The sequence below is a fragment of the Accipiter gentilis genome, chromosome 9 (assembly GCF_929443795.1).
Source record: "Accipiter gentilis chromosome 9, bAccGen1.1, whole genome shotgun sequence".
Taxonomy (NCBI): domain Eukaryota; kingdom Metazoa; phylum Chordata; class Aves; order Accipitriformes; family Accipitridae; genus Astur; species Astur gentilis.
The window spans coordinates 29,265,373-29,282,895 of record NC_064888.1 but is presented as its reverse complement, the minus strand read 5'-3'; the positions used below and the strand labels follow the sequence as shown (position 1 = coordinate 29,282,895).

At 49.8% G+C, this 17,523-nt stretch overlaps 1 protein-coding gene across 5 annotated transcripts; it reads right to left on the bottom strand.

Annotated features, from left to right (window-relative positions):
- Positions 1–266: 266 nt before the first annotated feature.
- Positions 267–14,480, bottom strand: MFSD13A (major facilitator superfamily domain containing 13A). Of its 5 annotated transcripts, none has more exons than XM_049810645.1 (10): positions 14,404–14,432; positions 9,250–9,466; positions 7,873–8,141; positions 7,335–7,414; positions 6,094–6,543; positions 5,079–5,196; positions 3,994–4,090; positions 3,077–3,248; positions 2,297–2,490; positions 267–2,082 (listed from the first exon to the last, which is right to left on the bottom strand). In XM_049810645.1, the coding sequence occupies exons 3-10, from the start codon at positions 8,035–8,037 to the stop codon at positions 1,829–1,831; spliced, it is 1,530 nt and encodes a 509-aa protein (XP_049666602.1). In that variant the 5' UTR covers positions 8,038–8,141; positions 9,250–9,466; positions 14,404–14,432; the 3' UTR covers positions 267–1,828. The 5 variants fall into 5 exon arrangements, with proteins under 5 accessions (XP_049666602.1, XP_049666603.1, XP_049666604.1 ...); XM_049810646.1 differs by having other exon boundaries at positions 9,250–9,463; positions 14,404–14,419; XM_049810647.1 differs by lacking the exon at positions 14,404–14,432 and having other exon boundaries at positions 9,250–9,272; positions 9,411–9,460.
- Positions 14,481–17,523: the final 3,043 nt, after the last annotated feature.

Here is a 17,523-nt window from a genome sequence, read left to right as displayed (position 1 = left end):
TTAAGGAAGAGGACAGTCTACTCCCTGGGAGCTCCAGAGCAGCAGGGGCAAGTGCCTCACCTTCCCCCAAAAGGCAGGTGATAACTCCAGCCCACCAACTCTGTCTGCCCCCTGCAGAAACAGGGGTGAGCCCCAGCACCCAGTTTTGCTGGAGAAAAGCAGTCCCATTTTCTCCCATATAACCACAGTTGTCCCCCTGCAGTACCATATGAACCCAGCCAGGTTAGGTCCACCTGCTAGGAAAAAAAATAAAAATCACTGAGCAATACAGAAAAAAAATCAATCTTTAATTTATGAAATGAAGAATCATTCTCAAACTTGGTTAGAAGTTGCGCAAATAACTTATGATTGAACCATCAAGAGCTACAGAACCCTTGTGGCAGGAACGTCTTGGTCCAAGACAGAAGGCAGCCATGTCCTGAGGCAAGATGGCAGGTTTGTGGGCTGAGACCCCGGAGGAACCCTGGCACTAAAAAGATCAGCACAGCCCTAAGCATATAGCAGCCTTCAAATGCTGCCTGCACCCCCCTCCTCCTCCCACAGGCATGCAGAGGCAGAGCTATGCTTGGCACATCTCTTCTGCCTGCCCCAGACACATCGCAGAGATTAAGACACTCCCTCACCTCAGGGATCCATTTGGTGACTACCTGCCCTGTCTGCTCCTAGCCAGAACCAGGGAGACCAAACCACCTGCTCTCCTCCTTGGCTCCATGGCTCAGCAGCCAGATGAGATGATCAAACTCTGGGGCACCATTTCAAGTGTAGAGGAACTGAGGTGTCTGTCTCCCCACAAAGGTAAAATCTCAACCCTGTGACTGCCCAGCATGGTGTCAGACAGGCTCCTAAGAGGAATCAAAGGCACAAAAGCAAGACCTGGTATCTCCTCCAGGCTGTGCTCTCCCCCTGCAAGAGGGGAAGGCGCCAGGCTGCCTCACTGGGTCACCGGGGACTGCAGGCACTTCCACCAGCTCCCTTAGGGGTTGGTTCCCCAACCTCAGCCCCACAGCCCCAGCCAGCATGGGAGAGGGCTCATGGCACAGCTGTGTGACAGTGCTGACTGCAAGGGGCTGTGGAGGGGAGAGAAGGGATAAACACAGGCAACAGGATGCCAGATGAGATGTTTCAGCTCAAGGCTCTGAGCCCAGTTCAAGCTCAGCACCTTTCCCAGCCCAGCAACAACTCCCACTGCAAGGCCACAGAGGAGGGAGCCTCACCATAAAACAAGCAGAGCTGGCAGACCCTGGCTGTGCGGGGTATTGTCCTGGGAATAAGAAATGCCAAAGAGCAGATTTGGTCCAAGAACCGCAGCACTGTATGTGGGAGGTGTACCAACTACTGGGAAAGGCCTTCAGGGTCCTCTCATCTCTGCTCCTGCTGTCCTGCAATTGCCCCCTCAGTCACTTGGTCCCTCAGGAGCCTCCCACTCCACTCCCCAAAGCTGCAGGGCTCTGACAAGGAAGGAGTCCCTGTGTGGTCCCCTCCTGCTCAGCCAGAGGCTGCAGTTCCCCAGGGCAGAGGACTGCACTGGGGATGTGTCTGTCTAGCACACACTGCAACCCAGCACCTTCCCCATGGCATGGTCAGCCCTCTGCTCCTTAGGACAGGCTAGGATAAAATGTTCTTGCTCCTGTGGCCAAGCCTTCTATCCCAGGCCCCTCACATGCTGAACGTCTCTGCCTTCCCCAGCGACCACCTCCTGGAATGAGTAAACATTGGCATTACAGCATTTCACAGTAAACATCAGGGTTTCTCAGCCCACCATTCCTGTACTTAGCCTGCAGTCCTGCACTAGCATGGAACCAGCAACACCCCAGGGGCTCAGGCACCCCTAGATCATTTTGACCTCTGGTGCTTGGCCCTGCGTCAGGCTTTGGCGCTGAGCTTTCACCATCTGCAGACGCTTCCCATGCAAGCTGAACTGCGACCAGCTGAGGAGCTGCAGCACTGCGCACGTGATGGGTACGAAGACGAGGAGGTAAAAGCAGCCCTGGCGAAGAGTTGGCTCCAAAGCTGCGGCAGACTCCAGCTTCGGCTGGGCACTCACCACGTTGCTCAAGGGGTTGCGCTGGAAGATGTCGTAGCCTGGTGTCAGAGAATCATTTGTGAGACGGGACAGTGGGGATGGACCCTTGCCCATTCTTTCTGAGTGACTAGCCTTGGAGATGCAGAGACCAGGCACAGCTTAGCAACTAGAAGAACCCTCTGCACCCACCCAGGGCAGAGGACACAGTGGAGGACACTGAATTAAGAGGTCTGCCCTCTCCTGCCCTGCTGCTTTCCCCAGGAGCATCCTTACCTGTGTATGCACAGAGCAGCCAGGTGCCAATAAGGGGGGCGAAGGTCTGGCCTGGCTTGGTGACCAGAGCCACCATCCCAAAGAGAAGCGCTGAGGCTGCCTGCTTCCTACGGTTCAGGACTAGATCCTCATCCACCAAGTCAGTCACCACCAGGTTGAGCAACTTACAGGTCCCTTCTGTGAACACCCGGTTGCTGCAGAACAACAGGCAAAGCACTGAATAGGGGCATCAAGAAACGACGGGAGTAGGTGAGAGATCAGAGAAAATAGAGAGAGGGTGAGAAAGGTTCCCCCGCACTTAAAGTAAGAATTTCAGAAGCCCTGGTTACAGGAGGGGAACACTGCTAGCAGTAAGCCTTGTGTACCCTACAGCAACGCTTTGGATCAGTCCTGACCTGCTACACAGACAGGCCTGGGGACAGGACATGCTGGGCCAGTGGCCAACAGGCAGCTGCAGCACACACTGAGGGCTATCACCCCAGGCAGGCTGCAGAGGAGGAGAGAAGCTCAGCTCAGCAGCTGGGTGAGGCTTCTGCAGGCTGCCACTAGCTCTGCCAGATCTGCATCCTCCTGAACATCGCTGCCTCCCTCACTCTGCTGCAGACACAGCCAGCAGATTCTGCAGTGACCCATCCCATGCTCAGGTGCTGTCAGAGCTGGGAGCCACATGACTTCTGTGGGACCCTGGCTACTGTTCCCTGTCTCCCACTCCTCTCCATAAAACAGAGACAAGTCATTTCCCTTCCCATGTGGTAGAGGAAGCAAGTGCTGCCCACCTACCTGGCAATGAAGATGCAGAGCAGATACACCTGATCAGGTCCCGCCAGGAGCATGACAATGCTGAGAGCCAGCTTCAGGAAGAAGAGTCCTCGCACAACAGCATAAACTCCACAGCGGCGGCAGAGGGACAGGAAGTAGAGGTTGTTGAGATGGGGGGCAATGTAGGAAACACCTGAGCAGAGACAGAGGCACAATAGCTTGAGGGAGTTTCAGTATCTACCATGCCCTCAGGACCAATACTGAGAGAGAACAAGGCTGGCTAGCACCAGCAGGGTTGTAGGACACAGTACAGAATAGCCCCCACATGCATACAGAAGGCTGCAGCAGATTTACTCGGTGGCTTTGTGGCACAGCACACACACTTCCTACAGAGGGAGGCCTTCTTCCATCAACCTCATGGGCAGGAAAAGAAGAAAAGACTTGCCAAGTGTCAAGCAGGGGCTGGGACTCAGCCCTGGAGCAGAAATGAGAGGGACAGGACAGCATGACCAGACCTGGCCCACACAGAACCCTCCCAAGATAACTCTAGGACCACTGCCCACATATCTGTGGCAGCCTAGAAATGGCCCATATGTCACAGAGAGAAAGGGATTAAATTCAGGGCTGTGTTCCCTGCTGCATCTTAGGGACACTATCTGCAGCCACTAATGCTCAGAGCAATACCTCTGTGAAGTCTAGGCCAGAGTCCAGCACATTGGGCTTGTCATCACTAGAAAAGGCTCCAAGGTACTTCTGTGCCCAGGAAGGACGACTCAGAGGTCCCAGGGAAGCATGTGGAGTGTGTGTATGTGTGAATCTTACAGCCCGGAGACCAGCATGTGAGCACACCTCTCCCCAGATGGAGTTTGGGAAGAGTGAATCCAGACTCAAGCCAGGTCCTAATCTAGCTGCTCCCTCCAGTCCCACCTGAGACTCACCAAGCAGGAAGGATCCAGTAGAGACAGAGATCTGGTCTGACAGCAGGTGCTCCAGGAACAGAGGGAAGAAGTTGCTGTTAAAGTGGCAGTGAAAAACCTGTGAAGGCAGCATGCACACAAGCTGGTCAGCAAGAGCAGCAGTAAGAGAGAACAGAAAAAGCAATCAGCCCTTTGGCCTCTGTTACCCTAGGAGCCCTGTGCTAAGGGATCATGCAGGATAGGCCTGGAGTACTTCAGCAGAGCAAGAGCTCAGCTGTGGGTTTTACAACACTGTAGGCTGAGACTGCAAAGCTGCAATGCCACCAGCCATGCCCACTGGGTGCCTGGGGTCAGTACCACTTCCCTGCTGCTGAGGTATGGCTTGCAGGGCACTTGCTCAGCACACAGCACTGCTGGGGCAGGCACAGCAAGGAGGTGACAGCAGTGACAAGGGTTTGGGGGAGGCAGTGGCACATCAGAAGGGAGGAGGCAGCTCTCAGGAGGACAAGGATAAAGGCAGCATTGAGGCTTGAACACAAATATGCAGACCAGCATCAAGAGCCTGCCTGAGGGGAACCAAGGGATCCCCAGGGAGACAGGAGCTGTGATTGCAGCACACAAAGCTGGGCAGGCTGCCAGCATTTGGTAGTAATCACTGAAGAGGATGAAGAACAGAAATGGCAAGATCCAGCTGGACGGTGAGAACAGTGATGTGAGCCTCAGAAAAGCAGAAGGGAGAAAGAGACTGTGCTGACAGACACACCAGCAAACTGCACTCCTGAACTCATCCCCAACATGAGCCAGGCCTTGTGCTTCTGCACCCCAGATGGGCTGCACAGCACGCAGCCAGCCCCCATAATCCAGCCTACACTGTGGAGAGAAGAAGGAGCACCCCACAGCTTGTTCAGGAAGTATCCCTGGGTCACAGGCAGGGAGAGTGGCTACCAGCTGCCAAATCAGCCAGCATGTGCAGGAGGCTCCAAGAGCAAGTGGGTGCTGGAAACACCTCTACCCCTCTTGGCGAACTCATGCTGCTGAATCACCACCTCAAACAGCCAGAGCCAGCGTTCATCCTCTGAATCATAACATGCCACTGCCGCACCTACCTGGACAAGGTTCATGCAGACAAACCAAAGGAAGTTGCGATGCCGGGAGAGCTGCTGGAGATACTCTGCCAGGGTGATCCTTTTCTCCTGGGGGACAGAGAGTTTCTCAATGTACAGCCTAAAGGGACAGAAGGAAAAAAACCAAACAACTGTAAATCCCTCACACCAAGCAGGGGAGAGCCCCCAGCTCTCCCTGTGTAGATGCAGAGCCACATCTCCTATAGCAACCATCCCTCTCCCTAGACCAAATCAAAACAGTAGTCTACAACATTTGCTTAATGCTAGCAAGAACCACAAGCAACAGGTCTCCCGAAGAACCTTTGTTTCAGATTTCTGTCCATAAAAGCATTCTCCTCCTACTAGCCATTCTACTAAGCATACACTCCTCTTCCAGATCCCTGTGGTTAGCTCACCTGGCAGATCTCATCAAGATCTGCTACATTACTACAGCATAACGCTGGCAGCTCATAACAAGGGATGACAAGTGAGACAGCCCAAGGAAAAGCAAGGGAGCTGAACAGGGAAAACCAGCTGCATCGTGGCCTACCAACAGCCCAGCCACTATCAGGTAGCTAAAGCAAGCAAAAGGGTAAGAGACATTCGCTTGTCCAACTCCATCGGAAATGGGCAGCAAGGTGGTCTCATGCTCAAGCAGGAATGCTTTCATGATAAGCTGCTTCTGACATTTTGCCACTCACAGGCCTCACTGGGTGCTCTAGATATTAACTCATGTCATGTTCCAAACACTGGATGGCCATACAGCAGGTCAGGGCTCTGCCTCCAGTTTGGGCCAGGGGTGTCACGAGATAGTTTTGTCCTATTTTCAGAGGGCCTTAGGAGCCAGTGTAACAGAGGTGATTCTGAAAACTGTATCAACAGACAAGAACCATAGATGATTAACAAAAGTTTGCCTTGTCTTGGATCTTTCCACACATTTAGTTTGCTGCAGTGCATAACAGAATGCTACAGATCTATGCCAGGCCTTCATCCCTGCTGCAGAATTGGTGACACTTACTCTTTTAGGGTTGATTCTTGGTCCCATTTTGCTTTCCCATCAGCCTCAAACCGCTGGCGGAGCAGCTGTGTGGACAGAGTAAAACCAACGATGGAGCAGAGGGCCAGCACGACGCAAAATATGCGAAAGGAAAAGAAGTCCTCTTTGTTCCACACTGCATAGGACATGAAGACAGAGAGGGAGCCTATGGCACTGAAGAGGGAGCAGTAGAAGTTGAGGCTAGTCCTGTCTTTTGCTGAAACAGCCAGATCTGCGAGCAAGGCGTTGTGATGGAGGTCGACCATGGTGAGAAAGCTGTCATACATGCAAAGGCAAAGAAGGAACTGCAAACCAGGATGAGCCCAGGCAACCCAGAAAGCCAGGAAAGAGATGGCAAAGAGGGGGCCATTGTGGCTTAGCGCTCTGAGTCTCTTCAGAACTACTTCTGGGGAGGAAATCTCTGCTCCTGGCCTGCAACAGAAGACAAAAACTTTAGACACCTGGACAAAACCCTGCATGACCATGTATTCTCCCTCCCCAAGGAAGTTGTGTAAGTGGCATAGACACAAATACAGCTTTTGCTTATGTAACAAGCACTCACATCAGATACCTTCTCAGCTAATCACTGAAAATACAGGTTTAAGGCAGCCAAAAAGCATGAAGGAAAGGGATTTTTTTTTTCCTCCAGAGCAAGTCTCTTCCTGATAGCACTGCACTATCTGTGCTTTGCACCATATAAATTGTTTCAATGAGCACTTGAAGTTTTTACTAGTTGCAGGAAGCCACACCACAATTTTCATTAAAAGCCTGATATAAACACATGAGAAATGCTAATGGCCAACAGTGATCCATGATCCAGGGAGTTTGGTCAGAGGCATTCCAGGTGGAAATAATTGTCCTTTTCCTCCTTGTGTGTCCCAAACCATGTACAGACATTCTCCAACACCCCACTAAGAGGCTTGTTCATATAGCAGGAGCTTGATATTTTAGATGCCTGTATTTTAGGTTCTGTACCACTTGTGATTGTTAAGGGTTAGGGTCACATCTACCCGATAGGTGTGTGACTTCTTCTGTACAGCCAGGTACTAAAATAACATGCAAAGAGCACTGAACTTCTAAGATGCCAAGAAAACGAGGTATTTAAGAGTTCCATGTCCCAGAAACCATTCCCACACCATCATTTTAAAGCTGCTAATTTCACATCATCTCCCACAGAGACTAAACAACTTCCCAGACTCTGCTGGAAGTTGAACTTAACTTACTGCTGTGTGCTAAGAAACACTCGGTCACTCAGCCAGCCAAACAGAGGGTCATTGAGGCTGTTCCAGATCAGAAACACTGTCTAGGAAAGAAAACAGTACAGTGAAACAAACCAAAGGACACCTCCTGCAAAGACACAGTTCTGTTATTGAAGCAAGCAGCCCTGAGCTGGTGTGGTGAACAACCAGCAGGAACCATCCAGCGCACCTTCCCTGCCCCATCACCACTGTACAATTCCCCTGTCCAGGGCAACCGCCAGATTAACACAGCAAGGCCAGTTTTGCCTGCTTGTGAAACACCCTGATGTCCCCAGCAGAAAGGCAGTCTTAAAGTCTTTGGGTTTTCTATCCCAGCTTGTTCTATCTTTATAGAAGTGGGAAAAACTGAAAAGCCCAAGTTAGCACTCAGAAGGCTCCCTTGCTCCCTCTCCAAAGGGGAGCACTGCTATTACAGCTAACGTTCTTCACAGTTCTAGCAAAGAGCAGTCTTGGTTTCAGAATTTCTTACTTAAGAGGGCAGAAGCCTATGGAAAAGACTAACCTCTCCTATCCAAAAGGACAGTTTATCAATCTTGTAAACAGAGACAAAGGTGTCCACGTAGTACAGGAGGAATACGTTGTGCAAAATGGAAACAAACAGAGACAGGGACCCGTAGATCACTGCGGTGGGCAAATGAAAAAGACAAGCCAACAGTCGCAACCCCATGTTGGTGCAGTCAGCGTTCAGCTCCCTCGATCACCTCCATTTCAAGTGGGATGTCTTCTCCCAACACCTGCTATATTTTTCTTGGGGCCAATCCATTGTTGCTCCTGTAGGAGAAGGGCAGGGGGGAAGAAAAAAAGAAACCAGGTTCAATTTCTTAAATGAACTAAAAGTTGAATCAAATTAATTGGTAAATCTTTGTCTGCAGAGATCAGAATTCATATTGCTTTGAGGAACTGTTCAAAAGTGGATTGGAGCGGATTTAAGAGACTAAAGCTGTCTGCTGCACTAAAGCTGTTTCATTAAGCTGAGGCCAGGCTGCGGGCTCCCGGGGTACAACTGTCTCCTCGTGAGCAGGCTGCCCTGTCCTTTACCCTGTAATGTTCTTTGTTATCCAGCAAGTAGCCGATTAGCTCTTTCCAGCTCTTTAAAGGCAAGGTCACACGAGGAATCAAGCTAGATAGCTGCAAATAACAAAGCAGCCTTCAGAAAACACATGTAGTCACTGACATTTTTAGGTACCAGTGTAAATTTTTAGCCAAATAAAAATGACAACAGCTGTGATGTAATCTCACACACACACACTGCTTTCCTCAGGCAGTCACAGCTGACTGCACCTGGGCTGGCTCAGACAGGAGTTATTTATGGCAAGCAGTGTTGCTGCTTTATGACATGAAGCGACATGACCAGAACACGATGGCATGCAGCAGACGTGCTGCCATCATGTGATAAAGGCAACCAGAAGTTGCTTAGCAGCTGTCCCACTCTTCTTAGAGTGGCCTGAATTTTAGGATCAGTGTCTGAAATAAAGATGCGCTTTGGCTGCATGGCAATATATATGGAAATAAAATAAGTGGAAACAGCAGCCTTATGCCAGAACAAGTTGCTGTTTGTTCACAAAGGGCTGAGGTGTGAGGGGAGGGCTCCTATCACCAGCACTGACTGGAGCTCACAGCCAGGAGGTGGGACCATGCTCAAGTTGCTACAGTCCAGAGGCAAAACACAAGGCACCTCTTCAGAGGCACTTGTGTTTCTGGTGAGATGTTAAGGGTTCTGAAATCAGTGTAAGTCTGCTTCTCCAGCCTGTGCCATCATAAGAAGCCCTGTTGACAGCATATGCATGATGGGTGAGAAGGTCGCTATCTTAACACTGTCAAAAGCAAGATAAAGGGCTGGAAGTCACTCCTGTTTCAGCCCTCCAGGGTCCGCACTCACCCAACTCAGGCACGTTGTGGGAACTTCACAATGCAGGATAAGAAGGAGCACATCAGAAACAGGAAACTACGCACCAAGCCAGCCTTCTTGGGCTTGCAACATCAGCTGCAGCAAGTCCAAGCAGAAGATCAAGGGGAAGAATAAACGGCTGGGTATGAAACCTGATGAAATGCCAGTCCCATTCAGCGTTTCCCAGAAGCCATGAGTCTGACCACTTCTAGGCAAGATTAGAAAAGCAAAAATAACCATCCGCTCCGCCTAGCCCAAGGAATTCCTCATAACTAGTTCAGAAAGAGCAGGAACAGCGTTTGTTCCAATCAATTACATCACTAGATTGAAACTGCACATCAGCTCCACTCCCAGCCAAAGCGCTAGACCTCAACTGGATCCAACTGCAGAGTCCTTGTGGAGCTGAGCCACCGTTCTGCATCCCTGCCATGCCAAAACCCACAGCCAGATAAAAGGAAGACACTGCTTGGAGGGGAATTCAGCCAGACAATGAACTTTTATAGGTGTAATTAAAGACAGACGAGCCTCAAGGGGAAATTGCATTTTGTATGGTCATGAATTGAAAAGGAATCAAGAATTTGTGATGTGTAAAGATAAAGGTTAAGAAGAAGGGAGAGCTAAGCCAACTGACCCACGCAGGGATGAGTCCTCCGTCTCTCACCAAGAGCCTTCTGTGGAAGACTGGCTCAAGGGCAGATGAAGCCACCAGTGTGCTGGGCACCCTCATGAATGGGATGGAGAACAAGCAGACAGCATCATTTTGCACTGTATGAAACACCAGTGTATCCAGACCTTGACCACTGCATGCACATCTAACCTCACAACAAACTTCCTGAGACACAGAGATGAGGGAGATCAAAGAAGGGCAACTAAAGCAATCAAGGGACTGAGACAGCTGCCTGCTGAGGAAAGAGTAAACAGCTGGGACTCTTCAGGCAGACAGGAAAGGCTGAAGGGGAACATGATCAAGGTTTACAGTCCCATGCACAGTGGATAAGGTGAAGGTGAAACTGCTGTGTGCCAGGACACAAGAATCAGGAGTGCTCACTGTAACTAGCAGGAAATTGGTTTAAAGCACATGAAAATATTTCTTTACCTGGCACATAGCAAACACCTGACACTTTCTGCCAAAGGAGGTTGCCAATGTGGGCAGCAGGTTCAAAGGATTAGAGAAATTCATGGAAAACGGCTGTACAGAAACAGCTACTAAAAGAAACAGGCAGGGAAATCCCCTCTAGCATCCCTAATCCAAAGGCTATGCAAGCTGGGGGTGGACAAGTAGAAAGGCTGCTGACAGTGGCCAGGCTCACGTGCTCTACCCCTAAATAACATCTCCTGCTGCCACTGCGGGGCAGAATATGGGGCGACACAGACCAACAGTCTGACACACTAGGGCAATTCTTAACCTGGACTTGACTTTGCTATACAAAGCCTGTTTGAAAGCAAAGCCCACTCTAGGCTTGGACCTTAGCACTGTGCTTTACATGTGTACCCATCCAAATGATGCTTCACTAAGCACATGTTGCACAAACCACAGCTGCTGAAGTTTCCAGAGACACCTCATTTTGTCAGTTAATATGCTACAGCACTGTTTAAAGAAGGTGACGTTCCACTTCCTCTCCTTCTTCTCCCTCGTCACTCCCTCACAGATGTGCAACCTCCCCAGCCAGCTGACATTTGTAAGTGATTTCACTTTGTTAGGATAGTTGTTAGGTATTTTTATATATATTTTTTCCCTCCCCATCTGCAAATGTGCAGATGAAAAGAAACAAATCATAAGTGTCTGTAAAAAGTAGATTTTGCTTCTACATCCAAAGTACTGCATTATTTAAGCTTGCCACACTGGTATTTTCATAACCTTTTCCTTAGGATGGAGAATTACTCATGGAGTATGTCAAAACTTTTCAACATTAGACTCTAAGTAGTAATGGGAAAAGGAGCTGCAGGAGGGAATAGCTATCATTCATTCATGCTGAACTTCTAACGCACAGTCATAAAGCAACAAGCTCATAAATTAGAAAGCAACTAGCCTTTATTTCAGAAGCTTCCACCTCTGCATCTGACATCTGGCATCACTCCTGCCAGTGACGTTTACAGATCTTATCTTTTTGAGAAGGATGTTTGATTACTGGCTACCAGGAAAGCATTGCTTTTGTTTGAGAGTGCTAGCGTACAGCAGCTGGAAACACACCACAGTTTGGGCCTCGCACATCTGCTCTAACTTCCTAGCCAGCTCACAGCTGGATTCACAAGTCATTGTGTCCCATGGCGATTCAGCAACCCTGTGGCCTTACAACAAGGCTGAACACCAGCCTTCCACAGCTGAAGTCAGTTGTACTGAGTTGGCAGCAGAGCCTTATATGTGAAACTTGGCCCAAGCCAGTCTTTTAAGCAGGACCAGATGAGTCCTATATGCTGAAGTTGCCACTCAGGAGCCTGAAATAGTCATCTACAGACCTGACCGCAGTAACAGGATGACTCTCCCATTCATTCTCCACTATGTGGGTAATGCAGGCTGGAATATCCCAAATCATACTTCAGGATATGTCTGTGCTTGCTCTAGCCATCACTACACTGCCTCTGCTGCATATTCTGGATTCTGGGTGGCTTATTAGCTAAAGCAGAGGGCCAGGCAAATATACCAGCCTGGTGTCTCTGCATCCGCTACCCAATAAATCCACCAGCTGGATGAGACACTCAAAAGGCAACCCTATTTCTAGACATTCGCCATATCTAGACAGGACTGGGCTGCTGGCAGTCCAGCCCCATCCACAGGGAGGCCAGGCTGGAGCTGCGCCTGTGAAAGAGCTGCTGCCCTGTGACCCGTCCCAGCACAGCACCTGGTGTTGGGCATGCCAATTCCTCCCAGACCCTGTAAGTGACATTCTCAGCCAGAGGAAACGGTCACAGATGTTGTCTTCTGGTCAGGCTTATCTGTCAGTGACAAGTCTGTTTTGTGAGCACAGACCAGCTTCTGCACACTCCTTCCCACCCCACACATGGTACCCCCAGGAGGCCTCCAAAGCACAGATGCCTCAGTGGGTCCTCACCCTATGGAGCTACTTAGATTCTGGCAGGACTCTGTTCAGTAAGAAGGAAAATCCCTCTGTGGAGCTATTTCACTAACTTAACTATACTGAAAGGGCCTCCACTTAAAAAAAAGTCTCAAAATCCTATTCCTATCCCAGGAAAGCTTCTATCCAGTCACACACTCCACAAAATTTAGGCTCCTCTGACCAAACTTTGATCACATGCACCCTCTGAGAGGTGGATATCTCCAAGACTCTTAGTTGCTCCATTGTACTACTTCTGAAGTCCTAACACCATCTTTCCTCAGACAATCCACTTGCTAACAGAGAGTCTCAACACTAAACACAGTCCTATGCGAAACATTAACCAACTCCCCAACCCAGCAGCCTGGTATCTGAACAGTAAAGCAATGAAGCCTTTGAAAACCTGATACCACCTGGGTCAGGCAAGGAAACGTGCCACTTCGAAGAGACTACGAGGGTGTTTCCCAGTACTGTTTACTAATTCAACAATCACAGATGCCTTCATATCATCAGACATTTGGTAACACCCTTCTTATTACGGGCAATCGTATGCTTCCATCAGGTGCTGCCGTCAATCCTGCAGAGTTTACACACGTAAACAGAACTGCCACACAGATGACAATTAACATCTTGAACCAGCTGGTAGTTTCTGTGGAACTGTGTTCCAGCAGAGCAATCTCGTTAAATCAGATCTCATTCCCTAATGAGATTACAAGGTTTGTTAATAGAGGTAACCAGGTAGATCTCATAGTCTTGGAACCTGGTAAGGCATTTAACTCAACAGCACATGGCATCCCTTTTCTACACAATTCATTGTTTTACAGTGTAAGGAAAGTGTGTTAGATGTGTTAAAAACTGGTTCCCCATAATGTTACTGTCAATGTAAGTTCTAATCCTGTAGTGGACTTCAGAGCACTGGTACGGGAACCATTGCCACGTAACTCTGGCCTCACATTACAGGTTTGGAAGTAAATATGAAACCCTTACTGAAAACAACTCCCAAAAGTGGAATCACAGAAGCTATAACAGGGGATTACTACACAGATAGAGCCTGTTCCTGTCAAGACTCAATAGGAAACACAAGGTGAGAGGCACTTTTTAACACTGCCCAAGCAGCAGCAACTGGGAGTGTCGGCTGCACTGTCTCCATCTTTAAGTCAGTGAGGCCTTTCACCTGTGTAAACCTTTCACAGCCGCAGTCACCCCCCTAACACCCTGACCTTGGCCACCAGCCACGCACCACTAACTGAAGGGCTGATACAAGCCCAGCTGCTGAGGCCACCAGAGATCTCCATGGCATTTAGGCCTGAAAAACACAGCACTAGGTCACAACTACAGTAGCCGACGCCCTGCACGAGGGAAAGGAACGCATGGAGCCAGGCAATGCCTGCAAAGCGAGGCCAGAGACAGGGACACTGCTTCTTTGGCCACCCAGAGGACGAGCCCAAGCAGTGGTGCTGCTGCCATCACCCCAGAGCCATCCAGCCCCCCGACCCCCTGTGCTGAGGGGAGGCCTAGCAGCCCTGCGAGAGGAAGTGGCGGCTGGGCAGGGGCACGGCCATCGTTTCAGGCTTCACGGAGGTGGAGGGCCCATTTGAGGTTGTCAGGTGAGGGGAAGGTGTGACGGGGACACGATGGCCAGAGCCTCGCCCCACACTTCCAGGTAGGGTGGGGCAATGCCAGGGCCACCTCTCCTTCCCGGACCCTGCGAGGGGGTGGGAGCCAGGCCCCGACCGGCTCCAAAGCGGGGCACAGACGGACCGAAGCTCCTGCCCGCGGGCACTGACAGCAGCAAGGAGGAAGGGCACCCCCCGCACCCACGTGGGAGCGTCCAGAGTAACGGGGGAAGGCACACCCCAGAGCTCTACCAATGCAGGAAGGGGGAGAACCCTCCCCCACCCCGCACGGGGCGGGAGGGGGGATTCTCCACCCCACCCGGACTGCCCCACTGCATTGAGGGGGGGGGGGGTGTCTCCCCCACCCCACCCGGGCGGGTCCGCTGCAGGCGGGGAGGCAAACCCAGGCCGGCATCGGGGTGGGGGAGGCACCGCGCCGTACCCCTCCCCACAGCCATCCCCTCAGCGCCTCCTACCTGCGTCCGTTACCGGTGCTGCCCCCGCCGTTCCGCCGCCGAACCGCAAGCCCGCACATGCGCGCCTGGCGGCCTCTCGACCCCACCCCGCTCCGGCCCGAGGCCATCTTGCGTGCTGGCAAGTGAAGCCGGCCCCCCTCCCGGCCGCCATCTCATGTGAGGTCACCTCGCCGGCAAGCGGCTGAAAGCCGCACCCGCTACCTTGGCCACCTCATTTGCATTAGCCCCGCCCCTCAGCGAGCGAGAGCCACAGCAGGGAAGGGCTCCCCGGGGCCTTTCTAGCCGGAGCCGGGGGGGGGGCGGGGACGGGACGGCTCCTCTATGATCCCTCCGGCTCGCGCGGCGCCTGTCGCCATGGAAACGTTGCCGGGCCGGGCGGACCGGGCGGCGCGGGCAGGGGCCCTGCCACCAGCGCCAAGGGGGGCAGCAGAGGCGGGGTGGCCCTAGGCCTGGTCCCCTGGGGCCTTCCGTCCCTCTCCCCAGCATCACGGGGCTGGAGGAGAAACGGGGCTGGGAAGCACAGGATGCCTCCTGGTGAAGGCAGCTGGGCTCGTGGGGCCTTTTCACCTTAAACGCCTCAAAAAAGCGTTGTGCCGAGCTGCAAAATGACAAAGTGGAAACAAAGCAACGGACGTGGCAGCTCAGGGGGCAGGTAGCCTTCCCTGTAACGCATCAAATGCCCTACTTGTCTCTGGTCTTAGTCATCAGCTACTTGCGCTTCTGTCCCAAGATCCGTTTACATTGTGTCCCATATATTTCAGAAAATAGAGACTATCGTTGCCCTTTTATTATTTAATATCTCTCTTTGGAGATTTCTCTCAAAGAAGCAACTCCCGTTTTTGGCATACACATCACCTTCCACCTCTCACCACAACAGTTGCTCCCATCCAACTATTCACAAATTTCATCAGGGAAAATTGAGGCAAAAGCCAATTGCTATGGTCAGAAAAGTATCATTGCATCCCAACATGCTTGTATATTAGATTTACTAGAGGCTTCCTGAACAGGTTATTTTTATAAATTTACAGAAGCCAGGCAATTAATTGCAGTCAACAGATTTTGTAATTAAAGAGTGATTTGCAGGTATTTAATTTCAGCTGTTGGGACTACCTGCAGCAAAGCAAGGCAGTAAGCATCCTTGAGGAGCATGCTCTGCTGCAGTAGTTGTGCTGAGCAACGATGAGCTGACCTTGCAGACCAAGTCACCCTTTTTAAACCTGTGTGGGGATTTGTATCTGTAAAGGCCCTGGACAGGTGCAGGTGCTTACAATAAGGTAGTGCTGATGGGAGCCATTTGTGTGGCTTCTTACTTAATTACAACCTACTGAATGAGCAGTGAGTACAAATACCAGCTTAGCTGTCTATAGCTGTCTGTGAGCAAGAATCTTGGGGACCAAAATAAAGAAAAAGTAAGGTTCATTTCCAAAGTACTTTCTGGTGGGCTCTTTTCTATGTTATTTAGGCTGTTACTTTAAAGTTTATAGTTCTTCTTTTAGTGTTGCTAATAGTATTTTGCTGCTTTGAGAAAGAACCTGAAGTTCTGGTGAGTGCTTTTGAGGTTTTCCATGCTGGCTTCATGTGCTGACTTTAGCTGTTCCTTTACCTGTGCCCTCTATCCTTGCTATGTCTGAGTTTTTACGTTCAAGTTCTACTTTTTTTTTCTGTAAGGCATCTCACTAGCTAAGATATGAACCTTGCATTAGCTTTAGTAGTCTTGTCTATAGACAAGTTTAAAGTTCCCTGTCTGAGCATGTAATGTAATTGCTGAAGGAATGAGTTTCCTGTTGTTTTCCTTAGCTACAAGGGCATGTTCAGACAGGTATTGCAGCCCTGGTTACTACAGGAAAGCTTCTGCAAGGTGTGATGTGGTATCTTAGTGTATCTCCTGGCTCTATATGTGTCGTTAACGTACATTGGTGAAAAGAGACTGTAGAAAGCAAGCTACCTTCTTAAGATCAGGTTGTGTATCCTACTGTTTCTTGCTCCTCAGTTAAGTGAAGGCATCATCTTGACTGTTTTTTCTCAGGATGTAAGTACATGTACACCAAACAAATGTCTGTCTCTGTTTTCTGCACTTATGATTAAAGACTGGTTTATGTTGCAATGTTTTACCAGTTACAATGGTAAAACAGTACTAGTGCTAGCTTAAATGGTTGTAGTATTAGTGTACAACTGAGGTGTTCTGTACTTTGCTTGGCTTTTTGAAAACACAAATGCTTAAATCCCTTTGGTGGTGATGTCTCTTTCACCCCAGTACATCTGTTGTTCTATCTAGTAGATGGAAGTCCACATATAGTAGCATAACTTGGTTGGAGCATCGTTTTGTGCTAGTGCTCTAGCCTGTAACTTTCCTAGTATCTCCTGCTTATGAAAGATACTAATGTAAATTGTTATTGTTGTGTGATGATAGGCTTTAAACACTTTAGTTTAGAAAAAATGACATAGAAGGGCTTCTCTGAGTGATTGTGTTCTTGGAAACACAAGATTGCCTTTTGATTCCCATTAAAAAATCAATAATGTTACTTGTGAGCTATGTTCTGTATTGTCTAAAGACCATAACAGAAGGTAGTTAGATTATTTTTTTTTAAAAAAACCCTATTACAGAGTTGTAGATCAGCAGATGCTGCAGCTGTTTGCCTTGGGGGGGTGCAATAAGAGCACTATTCCCATGGGTAATTCTGGCTCAGATGTTTGAACTTAGGCTAGAAATATAGTGTGTATTGCTGTTGTAACAGAAGGCGCTTATATACACTAAAGGGATGCGTATGATATGTGTGTGTCAACAGAGGAAATCCACTGTGGGCCTGAAGTCCCTCTGGAGAACCAGGCTGTGTAACTGGCTAAGGCCTTTGCAGGACATCAGGAGACTCTCCCAAGAACACCTCAAGGGCAAAGCCTTGTAATCAAGCAGCTGACAGAGTGGGATGCTGCAACAGCACAAAAACAGTGTGGAAAACGTGTTGCTCTGGTATCCAAACTGTCTGTGTGTGAGATAAGAAAGTGTCTGTAGGTAACTGGAGCTAGGCAGAGAATCAAGGCTAAAGTAGAATGATTTGTCTTGGAGTGTGTGAAGTAAACAATGTATAACTAGGAGGAACCAGATAATTTTAGGAGTGTCTG